Source organism: Mytilus californianus, unplaced genomic scaffold (assembly GCF_021869535.1).
Source record: "Mytilus californianus isolate M0D057914Y unplaced genomic scaffold, xbMytCali1.0.p SCAF_9, whole genome shotgun sequence".
NCBI lineage: Eukaryota > Metazoa > Mollusca > Bivalvia > Mytilida > Mytilidae > Mytilus > Mytilus californianus.
In genome coordinates this window covers 15614463-15634674 of record NW_026262745.1, presented here as the reverse complement: position 1 = coordinate 15634674, position 20212 = coordinate 15614463, and the positions used below count along the sequence as shown (strand labels likewise).

General features: G+C 31.6%; 1 protein-coding gene across 5 annotated transcripts in view; it reads right to left on the bottom strand.

The window, feature by feature from the left end:
* LOC127716338 (A disintegrin and metalloproteinase with thrombospondin motifs 16-like) overlaps positions 1-17450 on the bottom strand; it is a 78372-nt gene extending 60922 nt beyond the window's left edge. Inside the window, exon 1 of one of the 5 annotated variants that reach the window (XM_052222509.1) lies at positions 17227-17450. In XM_052222509.1, the coding sequence (XP_052078469.1) occupies positions 17227-17253 (27 nt within the window). In that variant the 5' untranslated portion in view covers positions 17254-17450. Of the gene's footprint in view, positions 1-1192; positions 1283-2151; positions 2170-2355; positions 2518-13287; positions 13419-17226 lie in introns of those variants that run through there. The other 4 variants (XM_052222508.1, XM_052222507.1, XM_052222505.1 and 1 more) reach the window with 4 other exon arrangements.
* Between the last annotated feature and the right edge of the window lie 2762 nt (positions 17451-20212).

Sequence of the window (20212 nt, the reverse complement as noted above, 5' to 3'; positions counted from 1 at the left end):
ATAGTTTACACAAATATGAAAGTGTATACACTATTCTTATATAAGGTGGAGTTGATTATTCAATGGAACACTATTATAAAAAGTCTTCGTGACTTGATTTTTATCGGATATGCGATAATTTAGTAGATTACAACAAGATTGAATTAAAATCTGATGAAAGGAATATCGGTTTCTTTGGATTTTAAAAAAACTAAATAATCATTTGAAATGATATACATTTTATTTTAACATTTTTAAGCAAATTTTTCATAATGGAATAAAATATTATTACATTATGTAAAATGAAGCAATTTCTGTCATAATAAATTTTCATTTGAGATTATACGTTACTGACCAAATATCTGTTCATATGCTGTGACACGGCAATACATTTTTGAAGGTTGATATCGTTTAAAAAATACATATTCAATGATTTTGCGGATTAGTTTATTCAGATATTAATTAAAATTTTGAAAATAAACGTACTTTGTCTTTAATTTTTAATAAACGAGTATAAGAAATGTGCATTGCTCAGAAATTGAATCTAATAGATTGAAACTATTATATTTTTTGTTTGATTTCTTTTTTCTAACGTATTCAAACGGAAAAGGCGATTAATATGATGTTTGGTCGAAATTAATATGAATTAGACGTTGCCTTCTTTCAATTGTAAATTTTTAAATTTAACATATCGTGACTGAATTTAGATGTACATTATGATCAATGTAAACGCCACAGAAGTTTTACTTTTATCCGAAAAAACGTTTTCTTACTTTAGCCGCTGGTATGGGAAAATTTGAAATAATTCAAAAGAGCAAACCATCATCATGATTTAAACTACAACAATGAAAAAACCTAAACAAAAATGGCAGTCAGCAACCAGCGACAACCACTGGCCTACTGGTTTCCGGCTTGGGACAAGTACACAGAGAATATTACGGTTGCATTTGATTTCAGAATGACGTGTTATTGGTATGACACTTTCGTTATAAATTTTAAAGATTAATTTTGTTTTTTGTTGTCTTGTCCTTTAAAATGTTTGGTTTATAACAAAAAACAATATTACAGAGGTCGTTTTTCAGGGATTTGCCGGGATGAAGGTAACGGTATTCCTATCTTGTTTGTAGAGGCTTTTTTTCTCTATACACATCCAAACCAACTGATTTATATTCAACAAAATGAGCATGTTTAAAAAAAGATATGGTGAACTTACCAAGAATTCAAAACATGTAAACCTCTTCTTTAGTGAAACGTGTAAAACTGTTACTCTCGCATGTAATTTCTATTTTTACTTGCTTCTGTTTCGTTATGCACCAGTTCATATTAAATAAACAATTCATAATCCAGCGGAGGCAAATAATTATCGGGTTTACAGTCATGTAAATCACAATACAAAGTTCATATGTGTTCAAATTTGTTCAAAACATCAGCCACGTTACCTCTACGTTACAGAAAGAGAGATATGCAATGCATTTTATCTTTCAAAATAGGCAGACTGATTTCGAATAAATCATCCTATAAAGACAGAAACAATTATCAGTTCATAATTATTTATCTTAAATTTAATTAGGCTCAAACAGTTCATTACGAAAATTGGAACCACTATAAATCATATGACGGTCAGCTAACCTTTTATAACATATATGGGTTTATGTTAGTACTACAAAGCATGGACCACAGTAGTAAACAACCCTTAACGCAAACTTGACTGAAACATTAAATGTAATGATTAGTTTTACTTTATTCTATAACCCCTTCGTCGATGATAGTTGACCTTCCCATTGTATCAACCACCACATGGTAAATGTTTCGATAAATCGTGCAGATTGATCACGCCAGTACAATGTATAGTTGAAATAATATAACGTCATTTGTTAGTCTAAAATATCTCAAGGTAACTACATTGTACAATTGTTACCAACGGGGTAATATTTACTCAAACGCTTAGACTAATAGACTAATTTTGTAAAATCGTCAAGGAAAAAGGCGACCTCGCCTTGAATTTTCACAAAGAGAACGCAATCTCTTTTGCAGATTATTAGAAAAAGACAACGTTTGCTAGAATCTACCTACAGAACCGTCTAACATTCATTAAAAAACAACATTTTCCTTAAGCGTATAGATCTTGCTACCCTCCTCTACCCAGAATAATTAGTATCCAAATTATCTTACCTTATTTCGATTTTGATAAATCACCAACCTACTTACTAAATCGCTGTGTTGATTAATAACCAATCAGTATAATAAAATCTCTGTTTAATGATTGACTTTAATGCATAGTCGAACGTTTGCAAGAATCAGTATATAAGCTGACTTTTTCATCAACTCTCTGGACAGGTGGAGAAGTTGGAAAACACGCCAACGAAATCAACTCACCAATACAATATATCTCATTTACACATATAAAAAAGGAGATGTGGTATAATTGCCAATGAGAAAGCAATCCACCAAAGTTCAAAATTCAAAGTGGATGTAGCAATTATAGGCAACCGTACGGCCTTCAGCAATGAGAAAAACCTATACCCAGAACAATTAGTATCCAACTTTTTTATATAAATAAATGAGATATATTGTATTGGTGAGTTGATTTCGTTGGCGTGTTCCCCAACTTCTCCGTTTATTCACCTATAACATGTATATTAAACATAAGTCAAACATCCGGTGTGGGCTGCATAATTTCATAAACATATCATTAGATTTAATTGCGTGATCTTTACAGAGTATGCACCATTATATGTATATCCAGTACTAATAGATTGCCATCTTTAAGTCTGAGAATTTTAAATATTCAGGTGGGAAAAGAAAACAAACAAAATGTTTTTGAAAATGTTTTACAAAGCAGAAACCTGATGTTTCATAATTATGAACAAGTAATGCAAACTGACTGAAATGGTATATTGGGTATATGTAATATGAGTTTATGAAACGTTGACTCTGAAACACGTTAAGTATAAAAAAAACATAAATGTAGTAGGAGCTGAAGTAGAAGTTAACAATTATATTTCACCATACGGCCTTCAATAATATACAAAGCCCAAACTGCACAATTCCAGAGTAGTGATAAGACCAATTATATAATAGAATCCTGACAGGATAATTTCTTCTACTTTGTAAAAAACATATTCTATTCTCAAATATGTTTAATGCATGTTTGCATTCCTCGGTGTAAGCCAACATTAATGCTAGATATATGTAGCACTTAGTGGAAACCGAGGCGCTATGTTAATTATAATGCATATTTTAAGGTTTTTCATGTCGTATAACACACTGAAGGTGTCAGGATTGATTAAATGAAAGACCGACCACGAGGTGTGTTATTCGACAAGAAAACCTTTTAAATATAAATCATCTGACTTGTATACCGTCAAAAAATATTTTCTGCAAATATGTTAAGGAAATGTATCCTATTTTACCGATCACATTGAAGTGGAAGTATTCTTTTCTTAATCAATTATGAATAAACACGCCGTACGGTTAATTTTTTATGTGAAATAAAAACCACTGAATAATCATGATATAAATGTTAGAAATCACTGTCCACTCAAAATATATATGTTACAGTAATTGCATGAAGTAAGCAGCAAATGAATTGTTAAGATGTATGAAAAAATGCAAGTTATTTATCATATACGCTATATAAAAGGGTGCTATATTTTTCTCTTGTTTAACGACATATTAATCAAGGAAAAGCAGCTTAATTTTTCAACAATTTTAACGAACTTTTCAGAATAAATGTTTTCTCTCTTATGCAATACAATATTGTTTCTTCGCCTATAAAAAATAGGAATATTTTGTCATTTGATAGAGTAAACGATATTTTTTTCAGCCTAATAAACTACGGAAAGGATTGTTTGCTTAAAAGTTAAAAAAAAAATTAAGATAGAAAATTGTACAGTAAAACCTAAGAGGCAACAACACAGGAATTAAATATTCAAGTACTTTGTTTTTACATATTAACCATGATAATTGGTAAACCCATATCGCATATTACGCAAGTTATAACTATCCCCGAAATGACAACGAAACAATTCAAACGAGAAAACTTACAGCCTCATTTATGAACAGAACAATCAATAAACGAAAAACAATTACGATATACAGCAACAAACGACAACCAATGAATTACAGGCTGTTCATTTCCTTAGGGATAGCCAAAAGCCAGAGGTCGAGCAAGCCATATGCCGAATCAATAAACAAATGTACACTACAGAACAGTGCAATCAAACCTAAGGTCAATTTTCAACTTTGCCCAATTAGATAGTTTCATTACTTCTAAAATACATAACATTTATTTTTGGTAAATCCAATTTGTTTCTTTTCAACCTTATTTCGAAATGCACTTATTTCGTAAGGTATATCGTTTGATATAATAAACAAAAACATAATGTACTTCTTTGTCTTTCAAATCTGCTTACTTTCGTGTTTTATAATCTACATATTATAAAATCATTGATTCATCTTTAAAACAGTGAATGTATCTAATCAACTCATTATAGATCTTATAGGACAATTGACGATTGTATTCGGATGCAGAGTTTATTACATTGACGTAGCAAAGTCGCTTAGCACAGTTGAATGGTCTTTTCCTAGACAAATTGTAAATAATGATTCTTCATTACATTCACTTAGTTTAACATAGAGATCGAGAGAAAAGTTTTCTATTATTTAATCCAGCCAACTGATGCATATATTTGATGTACACGTACAACCAAAGCATGCATGTACAAAAACGTCAGTGAACAGATTTCACAAATTTCACAAGATTTGGTAAAGTGGTTTGGAGTGGAAGATATAAGTTTTCCGATAGACAGTGCAGTGCGAATTTCGGAGCTGTTCGAAGGGAATTTCCACACATGAGCTGCAGGTAAGGATTTATGTATATATTTGATTCTCTTAAAGTTATTGTCAAAATTCATGGGAATCAGCCAGTCTTTGTCATGTTTCGATTCTACTGAATTCATTGCAGTTGATCAGGACAGTATTCATCACGGATATAGGTGATAAAAAAGTCATACAAATTGTTTTTATCTAGAATGCCTAATACGTCCGGAATAAATCCAATATGATTTCGTCTATCTAACAGGCACGAAAAAAGTCATTGTAGAAAGATTTGTTTTGCAGGACATTATTTTTTTGATTTACAAAGTTTTTCAAAGAAGTATAATTTACGTTTTTCGATTTCACATTCAGATTATATTTCGTAGCGCAACCATACTTTCACACATATCTGATCTTCTTGTCGTCTTGAATGTTTGAACGTGCTTTACAACAAAATGCTGAATATAAAAAAGAAGATGTGGTATGATTGACAATGAGACAACTCTTCACAAGACACCAAATGTCACAGAAATTAACAACTAGAGGTCACTGTACGGCCTTCAACAATGAGCAAAGCCCATACAGCATAGTCAGCTATAAAAGGCCTCAAAAACTATTCAGTAATTTAATATCTTGATTTTTCAGATCACACCAAATTTTCACAGCCATATACAAAAGTAGGAATTACGACTGACTTATACAGTTGCACGAGAACTAATGGATTTGTATTATCACCTCTTAAGTTGACAATTGCAAAATAAGTGTTTCTTCCCTTCATACAAACTTTTGTCGTTCTTGCAAGTGCGTTTAATTTCCCGTTTAGTTCAATGCCTAAATGAATATGGTTTTCTACAACAGGTACATTGATTAACAATAACTAGTACTGCACCTTGTGTTTTACTATACATATCACTAGTCAGGGACCATAATATTCCTTTGACACCCACGTTGAATAATTTAAACATAAGTGCTTTACGCCATACCGTATCAAAGGCCTTTCTACATGTCTACAAACGCTACAAATACTTTCCACTTTTGTTTTATATTATAGTAAATTGTTTCAAGAAGACAAAAGGACCCAGTCAGACAACACAGACCTTTTTGAAATCCATGATAAAGAGAATTCGGAACGTTACAGGTATTACGACAAATGTTTGTAGGCGGATAAGTACTACATTTTCGAAAAGCTAGATCCCTAGATAGTTAACATACGGACCAATAGCTTTCCGGGCTCAATTTAGGTTTATCACCTCCGTTAAACAAGGGAACGACAAGTCCTTTTTACCAGTCATTAGGAACTTGCTGTTTTTCTATAACAATATTAAGAAAAAATAAAAAAACATTCCGAAACTGGTGTATAAAGATCTTCGAAATAATTCGCAAATGCATTACAAATCGACTCTGGTGATGTGTGAACAACGTTATTATGTTTAATTTGCTGACTCACTTTTGAATGTTTTGGTTTTTGGCGCTCAATTAATTTCCAGAATATTCTTATATCACATTCGGCATCTTTATTAATGTCATCTTACGTTTCTTTGATATATCATTCATTTGCAGGTTTCTGAATGTTTCTGAAATCTCGTTTGACTCGTTTGTAGTTAAAGTACGACTCGTGTTGCATACCTCTGGGTCTTCCGTCTGGCATCCATACTCTACGCATTTTGCGTTCACTATTGTGTGCGTTTTTCACGTCTGCATTCCAGTATGGTTTTGTGTGCGGATTATACAAATAACACGGAATTGTGTTTTTGTGGTATTTATAAGCTTATTCACTAGTTCATGTTAAAAAAGTATATTTCAATGTTATTTGTTTGCGCCCTCCGTGTAATTATATCTAAAGGAGCACAAAAATTATCTTGATAGTTTTAAATATTATGTTCTGTGATCTTGTGCAAAGGTGGAAGTTTTATAAAATTGTTTAAGTCAACTTGGGGGTTTTCGTCTAGTTCCACACACTGGATAATTGGTAGATGATCTGACGTTGAGCTAAACGTTCTTTTTATAAGGATTTCATACCGTCGTAATTGTCTGACTAATGACTCGTCTATCAATATATAATCCAACATTTCACTTTTTAATGTGAATGTGAACTTTGGACCTCTGAGTGGTGTTTTACATGCGTCAGTAAATGGATGAAAAATATAGTGTCTACGTCCAAAGTTGTGCAGCTCTTGATTTTATCGTGTTTGTTAATTGTAAGTTTTTGTTTATACACCTAGCATTGAAATCACCTGCAACAACTACTTTGCCGTAGTTGATGTAATATGTGTATAAATCATCAAGTGCGTTTAACATCTTGTCTATAATTATTGATTGAACCATCAGCAGGTAGGTAAACACCAAATATGAAAATTGTCCTTAAACTTTTGTTTTTCAGCTCATTACCAACATTTCTATCTGAATTTGTTTCTATTATTTCTTCCACTGAAAATTGTAAAGATGTTTTGTACAAAATAGAAATACCACCTTTAACATGAGTACTAGTGAATTTACAAAAATCATTTAACTTGTCAGTTGTACTCTTGTATCTCATATCTATACTATTCATATAAGACAATAAATTTGGTTTTGGCTTATGCTCACATATTATTGCACTACCACAGTTTGTAGTTTCAAGTAATTTTGTAAGGCATAAGGTAGAGGACATAATCTCTCGAACTCTGACATTCCATGCTTGATAAAACATATGTTAAATATTACCATTATATACTTGTACAACATTTCAAGTGTTAAATAGTCTTGCAGTGTTCGAATTGTATCTTTCTATAGGGTTTCTTTCCATCTATGTTGCCAGTTGTGATTGTTCAGTCACCTCCTACAGCGTACACCGGCAGGCCAGAATGCATCGGTCTCGATAATGCTAGCGGATTCCTCTGTTACGTTTAATTTAGCTGATATACGTGAATAATTGTATTTGCCGTGAAATAGGTGTAGGAACGTCGTATTGACACCTTTCACTTCAAGAAACTGTTAAATTCCAGATCGTATTGATCTATTCTGGATAAATAGTATCTAGCGGATAGTTTCCTTGCTGTATGTTACACCAACACAAATATCCTCATTTAAATGTTTTATTTCTTCGGCATTTCCTTGTTCACGTACATGTATCTAAAAGTTTAATTGATCCTTATTTGAAACTTTCAATGTTTCCGTTAAATGATCTAATTCGGTATTGGACACAAAATGTTTTGAATAGTCTACTGGAGATGACAAATGGTCACTTTCTTGTAAGGTTACTTCCGTATCGTTATTTTTTCCTAGGGTGGTCTACACATTTGAATGTTCATTGATCTGAGACTTTTTCATGTCTACAGAGTATATTGACATGCTGATATTTAACTCACCAGAATCTCTTACAGGAGGAGTTATCGATGCGTAAGAAGGTTTAACAATTTATCTTAGTTCATTTAATTTCTTTTGCATTGTTGATTGTATTTTGTTATGTCTATCTAGTTCGTTGTTCGTAGTCTTAGTATCTTTCTTAAAGTTATTCAGATCAAAATCGTCTTATGTTTTTGTCGACTGGGATAGCACTTTAAATTTGGCATCGCTTTGTGTTGATTTTTTCTCATATTCACTTAGATGAGAAAGGAGTAGCTCATTTAAGTTATAGATAATGCCTATTTTAATGTTTTTTTTGTTGTTTAATTAACACCGAATGATCAAATGATCAAACGAAAGACCGACCGCAGAGAGTTCTTTCTTTGGGCAATCCTGATACCCCGAGGTGTGTTATACGACAAGAAAAACATTAAAACATGCAATATTTGACTTATATATTTATATCTGCAAGGATTTGCAGGATTTGCATCTCATTTTACCGAAAACATTAAAGTTGGATATTCTTTACTGGTGCGTTTAGGTTTTGATACGCCCTAAGACTCATTTATTATGTGAAATAAAATTCACTTATTAATCTAGATATAAACTTTAGAAATCTTTATCTAGGCACAATAAGAATATATCTGTAACTGCATGAAGCAAGTTAACGCCCGATAACGATGTTTACATCCCAACTCCTTTTTTCTAACAGGAGTGATCTAAGTCGGATCGCCCCTACTAGATCACCCTACCTTGAATCTTTTTGTTCTGCATGCTTTCTTTTGTTCTTTAACATTTTGGCGGAAATGTCGAACACACAATAAAACTTAGAAATATATGTACGGAATAAAGACTGAAAATATATCTGCGGAATAAAGACTAACTTTTAAAATTTATGTAGAAAAAATCCACTAAATGTCCAGTGCCCTTGCAGGGAATCGAACTCAAGAATATGAAGCCACGATTCATACCTCTACACCAGGATGACTGCATACAAACTCACTTTTAATTCAACATATTTAAACATTGTATCCGAGGCTCACAAAGGGTATATACTATAAAGTAATATATAAAGTATTGTAATTATTGTATGGCATTCTTAACTAGATGTTATTAAGCGTAAATGTTGTTTTCATATTGTCTAGAAGAGCTGGGATGTAAAATAGTTATCCCTTTCGGACATGGTGTGTCAGTGTAAGATCACCCTCCGGCCGTCGGGGTGATCTTACATTGACACACCGCGTCCTCATGGATAACTATTACATGGAAAATATCAGTCACTTTGTAAGTAATCTATTGTACCAACTAAGTTGATGAAATTATATTTTTTTCGTGGAAAAGCATATTATTTTTTCAACAATTTTTTACGAATTGAACTATTATTCTTTTGAATGGCAATACAATTTTTGTTAAACTGGGAATCAGGATTACATTTTATATCGCACTTTCTAAAAGAAAATAACTCCATATAGGTATATGAATCTGAATATTGCTTATGAAGTTAATTGTTGTCAGCATATAAGATTTTAATGACTTTTTCATTTTTCTGATCTGATTTTTTTCTAGTTCTGACACTCTTTCTAATAGATGTGAATATTTGTGTGCATCTCGATAATTTCACTAGAAACTACTTCGCTGTTATGATCAACAACACTCAATTTATTGTCATCCTTCTGAAGACTCCATCGATTTGCGTTTTATCACCTTGCAGGAACATATATAAGATATAGCAATATAGTAACATATTTAGACGTAGAAGTGCTTTTTGTCGTAGACTTTCTGTTGAAAAGTTTTCCTGTGGGACACCCCTGTTTAGTTTTTGGTCTACTAGCTAGAGTAATTCGGCACCATGTTAGGCAATCTTCTGAGTTTTTTGTCTTTTCAATAAGTTTTGAATGATCAGCAGTAGTCTCATTTTGCTATAAATTCTTATTGGTGAACATAAACTCACTCTTGCGAGGGTTGGGAATATGTGAACTTATTATAATCACTCTTCGTATATACATATCACAGTTTACAATAACACATTAATATATACACAGAGTTATCAATTATATATTGTTCTTTCTCTGAAATGAATAATATTTGAAATTTTACATTTACTATTTGTCACTACGGTGACTGTCTGGTTAAGTAAGATCTTTTGTATACTTGTATCTTCTTTTACTAATGGGAGATCTATATGACCATCGTGTAGTATTTCATCACCCAAATCCATCACAACTTCTGAATTATCGATGTTTACATTAACTGTCTTATTAGCCTCATCCTGTGAATTTACCATTCTTTCTTTTCATGTTTTTATTCGTTTATTGTCTCTATCTGTATTAGATCTGGACTTATGTTTTATTCTTCTATTTTCGTGCATTAAATCGCCCATAGTCCAAACTAATGAAATTCTCATTTTGTCACCCAAATAATTTGAATTCCATGTTAATTGTTCATTTTCATCTACAATACTGTTAATAAGCGCAACTTATGGTTTTTGGTAATTCTCCATTATTATATCCCTTCTGAGAACCTCAAATTTTAACATGAAGAAGTAAAATTCACAAAAAAGCAAATAAACGCAAAGTTTTGCAAAAAATGTAAGTAATAAAACTTACATTACTGTAAGGAAAGTGTTTTTACTATTTCCGGCTGGTTAAATCCAAATCCAATAGAAAAAATATACTTCGAAATAGGACAAGCAAATCATACGTCTACATCAGTTTAGGGTGCACTCGACACTCTCTCTCATCGTGGCCAAATTTTGTGACGTTGTTTACATTTTGTTGACTTCGGGTACTGAATTCGGTCAAAACAATACTAGGGCGAATAATCCCCAAACTACTTATTTAGGGGTTTATTCTCAATAAAACATTGATCATGCTGGAGCACTGAAGCTGAATCCATGTTTAAATCACCTTAATCACTGTTTTTGTCTCTTTGAGTAATACGTCTCCACCACTACGGTAGAATGTAGCCATTTTTTCGTGTGAATAATCATTTTTTTGTACTTAGCTATTTTATTTTTAAGCTTGCTGACTTCCGCATTTAAATGTACTTTAATAGAAATTCGATATTTTTATTGGATTCTTTTGACATTAAAGTAGTGGCTTATAATTTTTAATAAGATATCATATAATTAAAGTAATCAATTTGGGACATGATCTTGTATTTGCAAAAGAACTTTATTATTACTGTATAAGTTTCAATATGGTATTTTGCACAGAAAAAAACAAAGTAAAAACATCAATGAATTTCACGTTGGTATGGTTGTTTACGATTTTCGCAAATGTCTTTAAAAAGGAAAAAAAATTAAAAAAGTTTGAATATTTACAAAGGTTGTGAGGTCCGGTTTGGAAGACGAAAATTTCGATTAATTAATATATATCGATGTATTTTAGATTTGTTCTATGTTTCTCAACACAGGTCAATCAGATTTTGTAGGAATACAGATCACAAATTATAATATTGTTTTGGGTATAAGACTATTGTTCTGAAGTTCAGAGATATTAGTCAACAATACATATTATATACACTGATATCAACTCCAGTATCCAACAAATATGTACAAAGTACAATATTAAACACCAGAACTAATACCCGAACGACACAAACAAGATGAGGCGTAGGGCTTAAAAGATTGCAAAACAAAATACCTTTAGAGTTAAGTGGTGATGATACACTTTTAAAATCTATACAATATAAGAGTTTACAGGTGAGGAGAAACGATATACTGCAAGAGTTTTTAGGTGAAGTGATGATACACTACAAGATTTAAGAAGTCATACAATTGTTAAGCATTTTTGCATTTTATGTTCATAGAAATGAATTATCTTTCTCAACAAAATTACGTAGACACAATTGAAAAAAATTTCAAATTAGAAGTGAAATCAATACCACGAAACGTATTTCACAATGGTAAAATTGGTAATGTCTCTATAAAAGATTCTTAGTTGTAATTTATATAAAAGCGGAACTTATTTGAATAAATTAGAAATAATAAACAATTGATAAGTCAGTGAATGTTGATGATTGCTGTGTCTGATTTTCGTTTATAATTTTGTTATAAATCAGACAGTTGCTTTTGTCGTTTGAATTTTTCACATTTTGTCATTTCGAAGCATTTTAAAGCTTACTGTACGCATGGGTTTTTCTCATTGTTGAAGGCAGCACGGTGTTTTTTTATTGTTTAAATCCACGTTATTTGATTATGTTGGATAGTTGTCCTTTTCCCATCTCTATATAGATATAAGAAGATGTGGTATGAGTGCCAATGAGACAACTCTCCATCCAAGTCAAAATTTATAAAAGCAAACCATTATAGGTCACAGTACGGTCTTCAACACAGAGCCTTGGCTCACACCGAACAGTAAGCTATAAAGGGCCCCAAAAATTACTAGTGTAAAACCATTCAAACGGGAAAACCAACAGTCTAATCTATATAAAAAACGAGAAACGAGTAACACTTATGAACCACATCAACAAACGACAACTACTGAACATCAGATTCCTGACTTAGGACAGATGCAAACAAATGCAACGGGTTTAAACGTTGTACCAAACCTTCATCCTTTTTCTGAAACAATATTGTAACATCACAACATAGAAAGACACACTATAAAATATCAACTGAAATAGCTTAACTCAATCAAAGGACATAGTAACACCATTGAACATACACTGAACAAATAAACTTGACCTATGATACAATGTAAATACAAAATAAATGAACTAAGGCAAGAATAATAAAAGTAACATGTTATATCGGTATGACTTGCTAAACATTTAAAGAAAAACAATATGCTCGAACAAAAATATCAGCCATTTGCATTAACTTTAAACGCAAGTAAATGAAAATCATTTTTTTATATTCAGAATGAATGGTACGACTTATCCGAGTCTTCGTGTGAACTGATATTTATTATTACTAGACACGTCGTGGACTTTTCCATTTACCAAAGGCAAAATAATATACTTAACAGTTGTTTGTTTTCAGGTTCCCTATATTCTCCCCTTTTTGAATGTATCTCGGAAGTTTGGTATCTTTATTAAAACATTTTCATATCTCCTTAAAGGAAAGATAATAGGTATTTCTGAAAATGTGTGATTAAATTTTGATGATCCGGGGACATGTTGCAAAATTCTACTACTGTTATCTCTAGAAAAAAACAAACTTACCATTAGTAAGTATGAATACACAAACGTAAATACTCCCCTTTATTTCATATCTTACTTGTAGGTCACAATATATCTCGTATTTTAAGATGTAACTTCCTTATCTATTGTGGTAAAATTATACACTGTTTCACTTCAATTCTCGTAATTAATATGATATCTAGATGGTAAAAGTATAAACACGAAAAATAAAAGTTGCGAGGTGTTCGTCAATGCAACAAAACACTAAATTAATATATTTTGATAATTTAAAAACACAGAAACATGTAAAAATATTTCTTACACAAAAATTGTAAAAAGAAAACATTAAAAACACATTTTTCGTTCCTTTTTTTTAACCTCTTTAGACGGTGATGTGTCTATAGACAATTCTAACTATATATGTACTTTCTTAATCTACCACAATGCCCTTTCGTGTCAGTTATGACCGTAATCTATGCACTACTTTATATAATATAATAGTTACTTAGTGTAAATGCTTTCATATAAGCAAAAATTGGAATGTTCCTTTTTACACTTATATTATTGTTGGTTTTTATTAAATGATATGAGCAAATTAGCCCTAATACGGATAAATCAGCATGTGCAATACTGATGACGTTGTCCTGTCGATACAAATCAAGAGTTACTATTGCTTTTCGGACCGGGCCAATACGGAAAAAGCCGTATTTGCCCACGGGCTAATACGGAACGTTCACTTCTGGTTTCGATTTTCCTACGCCTAAGATTACTTAACTTCGACATATCGTTATGCATAAAATACATTTGTTTCATATTTTTCACCTAATATCATAAGAAAAAAGTTTGAATTGTGTTCAGTGTTTTGTAACGTCTTGAAACGGAAATATTTCACAGCCTTTTCGAGTACGACTTTCGATTATTGTCACTGTTTCATTTCCGTTGATCAATCATCATAACGCAGACGATTCAAGTCCAAGAGTAAAAGTGTCTGATTTATTACCAGCTACTTTATATTTGCTGGATGAAATGAATTGCAATTGCATACGATTAAGTACTTGGACGAGAAATCAGAAATTATATCTGACAATGTTGACAAAAAATCCATCGTAAATGCGAAAAGACAAGTTCAGATATGAATTAAATTCTGTATCTTTTTCACGGTAAGTTTCGGATTTTAATCGAAGAAATGAAATCATTTAATAAAAGTGTTATGAACTGGCTTTTTCTGTATTGGCCCTGTTATAGATTCTCAATTAGCGGTATTGGCCCTCGACTCGGGTCCAATACAGCTAACCTCGAGTCTATAACAGGGCCAATACAGAAACAGCCAAGTCAAACACTATAGTATAATTTAAATGATCAGGTTATTAATTCAAAATCAAACTAAAAATATTTTATTCTCATATCAATCATAAAAGATTTGTGGTATAATGAACATCATACACAATAATCACACAAAAAACACAAATACAGGGAAATAAATATCCCTAGATAGTATTAACGATTACATCCTGTCGACACATTCGTTTTGGCTTTACACAAGGTTATTATTTTATATATCTGCTTATGATTTCTTAACACTTCCTCCGTTTGAGGTGTACTGATTGATGTTATATTTTGGAAAACATGGTGTATATATAGTTAAAAGAAATAGGCTCAATTTCCCCTGAATTTATTTCACACAAGTACAATAATTTATTGTTTTTCAATCTTTAATAAAATAACTGTAGCATACAAGCTCTTTAACGTTTTAACAGCTTTGCCAATACAAATCTACTTATTTAAAAAAGAAGAATGGCTGAAGATGATTTTATCAAGATGCTGTATTTTTTGTATTGATAACATGTTTTGTTTTCATTTGGAGGACATGGTTTTAAAAATCAATCGGCAATGGAAATGTGTTTCTCGTCTTACCCCTGTGGTCCTTTATTCATATAGGGCGAAATCAACAAAGGAAGACTTCTTAAGAGGAATAAAAAGACGCCAACATAATCCTTTGACTTTACATGCGGCTAAAATGTAAAATAACAAAAATACCGAATTCCGAGGACTAAAAAGATCATATCCTCTCATTACATAACTCAATATTAAATACGTCTATTACAACGAATTAAAATGAAAGATTTCACTGATATATTAAAGCCTGTTAACTATCTTGCACATCATCAACAAATTCACAGTGAGAGTTGGTTAGGGAAAAAAACTTTACGACTTCAGAGACGATTTGTCAATTTTAAGCTTTTCATTTCTCTGCATCAACATTCCTGTAACGCCTGCATATGGAGTATATGATTCCAAGTTGAAACGATATTTCAGAGGTTGTGTTTCCTGTAACGATTTCATCTTTACGTGATTGCGGCTTACAGAGAAGCTGTTAATCCAAGAGCTGTCAATGGGTTAGTTGAATTCATCCCTTTCAAATATTTTGCGAACATTATCATGTTGTGTTCGAACATTATGAGATATCTGTGTCGCAGATGACCACGTATATACCTCAATTATTGTACCCCCATCCCCTTGTCATGAGCAATACGATAGGCGTCATATGTGGAGCAAGATCTACAGTCTGTTCTTTAGAACTTTTATTCAACTCGGGTTTTTTTTAGGGTTCTTGTTTCATAATCTTTAGTTTATTTTGTTTTGTCTTTAAGTCTGTTGTTTGTCTTCGTCGTTTTATTTTTTGTGCATGGTTTTGATGGTTAATCTTCGACTTATGTTTTGTTTTATCCATTTGGTATATTCTGCCTCTTTTTTATTGGTTGAAATCTACCCCAGACAAAAACTGATATTGATTAAATGCACTGCAGACATGATCTCATATGGGGTTAAATCTTAACAGATATAACAAAATAAAGGATTAAACTACAATAACTTTTTGTTGGCGTCTTTATCATATTCATTTGAATGTTTGTTTTAATATTTTAGCCAGTTGTGTTGTATCTCTGTGATGTATGTTTACTAAGTTTTTGCTGCTGCATCCCAATAATGGTAAAATTAACATATAATTTATGTGTGGATTGCTCACAAAATTTTGTCAATACAATGGAATTATAATCAACTGTCATAAAATTTGGTAGTTTAGATATCTATAAAACCAGGTTTATTCTACCATTTTCTTCGGAAAATGCCTGTACCAGGTCTGGAATATGACAGTCCTGCTCTTTCCGTTGGTTGACAACGTTCGATTTTATCATTTTTTTATGGACTTCCCACTTTTGAATTTACCTTGGAGTTTAGTATTTTTGTTATACATTTTTATTTTCTCAGATAAAGTTATGATTATTGTTATTATGATTATTTCTTATTTGATTCAACGAACTTTGTAATACTTCTTCCCTCAAATACCCCATTTATAAATAATATATAATAAAAACACCATATTCCGATAATTTCCTCAATCATGAAAAATTTCAATTATATGTTTTCATGGTTTTAATCCGTATTTCAAACTGAAATAAAATAATTTAATTTTGCAATATCTGAAATTTCAAAAATAAACATTCATCTTCGATTTATGTCACGTTTTGTTTGTTCACTGCAAACAAAAATTAATAAAACGCTTGTATTCTGTTTTACTGTGATATTTGTATGTATCTATAAATATAGAAATGTTATTAATTAATAACATGTTTATCGGTATCCGTTTATAAGGATTCACCAATGCTGGCCATGCAAGCAATGTTTGACGATGTCAGTAAGACTTCATAGAACTTAAAACACCAAGCATTCGGTTTCCCCTCATGTTCCACTTAAAATATCGCCTGTTTCTGATGTATCGACAAACTCTCATTTAAAATAGACAGTATTGCACAAGGGTAAAAGGCAATATTGAAGACTTATCAATTGCATAATATCAGTATAGCATGTCTAATCAAAGTCACACCATCTAATTGACTTAACATTAACGTCATTCAGAAAAGGAAATTTAAAATATTAATTTGCATATTTTAATATACAATAACATCATATCGTTTTACTCACCTTTATATTGAGGTTCATCATTACCATCTAAACATGCGCAACCACATGATGTGGCATTGAATACACCACCATTTTCACAAATTACAAATGTACACGTATCACAGTATCCACCGGTAAAGGGATATATACAATCACATTTGCTTCCGTTTTGTTTTTCGTTGCATATACATTCACAAGTGGATTCGTTGACGGCTGCTCCATTATTACATAGCGTAGAACATCCATCGACTGGTGCATAGATTTCCTATTTAATGATATTTAAAACTACTTTTACTCTAGTAAAATATATAGCCTACGTGGATTGTTTACTTTAACAAAAATACAAAGTTTATTTTCCCGTGGAAAGTTATAGTTAAAAAAAACAAACAAAAACCAACATTAAAGATGTTATGTAATACAATGAAATATGCATTTCACATTTCTTTTGCAATTTTATAGATTACAAATTAAATCACCACATAAGAAGCTCATTAAACGCCATGTGATAGGTTCCATTTCACTGAATACTTTGTTTAGTGCAAAGACATGTAAAACGTGTTCTTATAGTACACTCCATGCAATGAAAATCTTTTTGACGCCAGAATGTTTTTGCATTGGCAGACATTTGACAGGATTTAGTGTCTTAAAAATGCTACAGGTGCGATTTCGGTAAACAAATTTCTCCATTTGTATTTCATATACATATCAAACTTATGTCACGTGCTTTTTATAGATAAGTTATGGATGGATGCAACTAAACATATTTTCACATTAGAGTTGTCTTTCTTTGACCGGAAAAAATATAGTTGGTTTAGTCTGTTAGCGTTTTATAGATCTTCCAAAATTTTGTTTTTAGATATTTTATTATTCCGTTGCTGATTTGCAATAAATACTAATGAATGTAGTAAACGAACTCTGACAATTGTTTTCGGAATTTTGCTTGCATTTTTAAAAAGTGTTCCATTACATCAAATAGTTAATCAAATTCTCATTGTTTTTAAAAATTTCTTGACATTATGCTAATTAATAAAGGAATATGTCTTCCTCATGACTGATTTTTTTTGTCCAGATTTGGCTTTAAGTCTTTTTTTGTTTGTCAGTGTTTGTATAAAATTTTGGATTTTTAAATATTATAGCCTCGAGCTTCCCTGAGGAGACATTGATTGTCGAAGATGCGTATCTGATGCAGTAAACTTTAACCATTAATGTTAATAAGGGAATTGAAGGTTATGGAGGGAATGGACTGACCATAAATGAATGTGAATGGAGATCATCTTGGTCTAGGATCTTTTATAAAACCAGGTTAAATCCACCATTTTCTACATTAGAAAATGCCTGTACCAAGTCAGTAATATGACAGTTGTTATCCATTCGTTTGATGTGTTTGAGTTTTTGATTCTGCCATTTGATTACGGACTTTCCGTTTTGTATTTTCCTCGGAGTTCCGTATTTTTGTTATTTTACTTTTTAGACGTTTATGAGTGAATGGTGCTGCTAAGGCAAACTGAATTGGCAGTCAAAAACTGTACCTCCCCAAGTATAGGTTAACTTGTGAATTCTTTAACTTAAAATACTAAGATATACTCATCAGTACAGTAAGTGGAAGTCAGAAAAACACATTGCTTCAATGTTCGGTTAATGTTGCATGCGTATTTTACCAGATTTCGTCGGTTTGTGTTTTTGGTCATAGAATGTGCGGCCTTTGGTCGACTTTTTATTTTGGTTTTGGTTGTTTGGTTGTTTGTTTGTTTTTTCTTTTTTTGCATTTACAACTGAAGAAATTATATCTTTATGAAAAAACCCTACATGAAAATATATCTACGTTTCCGGATACATATCACATACCATAATATCCACTCGTGCAATTACAAGAACACATATCTGTATTGCACGTGTCACCATTCTCACATGTCCAAGAACATGAGTCGACTGTAAATAATTACATACATTGACAAGTTGTTTTGCCTGCATTGTTTCATGGGCAACAGTCGTTCTTTTAAGTGTTGGAAACGAAAGACCGACTAATCCTCTTTGCAACAAAAAACCTTAATATTATAAATGTACATCAAAGTCGTCATTTACAAAGAGCTGTTACTTAGATTCTTATGTTTTCCACCTTTGTATTATCATAATGTAACCATGGCTACCTGTATCTGAACAAAATAAAACTATGTGTTTTCATAAAATTGCATATATGATTAGACTCATATCATATTAGTGATCCATTGCCCACACAAACTCGTACATCTAAATTTATTTGGTCAAATGAACTGCTTATACTGTTATGAAGTCCGAAGTCTTCTATTCATAATCTGGCAAATAAACGATCATGTTGCCTACAATTCCATTCTGCTTGAAAAAATATTACCACAGATATGCGTTTTTAGTTCTTTGGTGATATGCTAAAATATATTATTGCCCATACCGCCCTGATGAAATAACCAATATTCTATAGTCTACAACCGCCATTAAAAGTATGCGTTCATGGATTAAAATACTGATATAACTAATTTCTGGGAGAAGCGATTTACGGGACTTGAACATCTGTAAACTACTGTTGCATTAATCTGATCATTATACTGCTTTGAGTTAAAGATAAGAATTCGTATGTCAAACTTCTTTCCGACTTTATTACAATGCATTCTAACGTGCGTCAATCAAAGATGAAAGTTGACCAAACAGGTATAATAGCTATATCATTAGCTTTTGTTTTTTATATCTTAAGGAGTAATTTTGATATCTTTTGAAAGTATAGATATATTTTTCATGTAAAGCAAATTTATTGAGGTAGGAAATAAAGCAATTGTATGGTTTGCTGCGGCAGTTTCATAGGAAGTTTAAGGCAAAATTCCAATAGTGTTGACTGTTAAAAATTGTGATATTTAAAAAATGGAATTACAAAAAAACAATGGATTAACCATAAAAATATTTTATCTTTATCGTGAAGCGTTCAATAGGTGGTTTTTGCAGTTGAACTGTATGTTATAGAATTTCTGCCTCCTTTGGT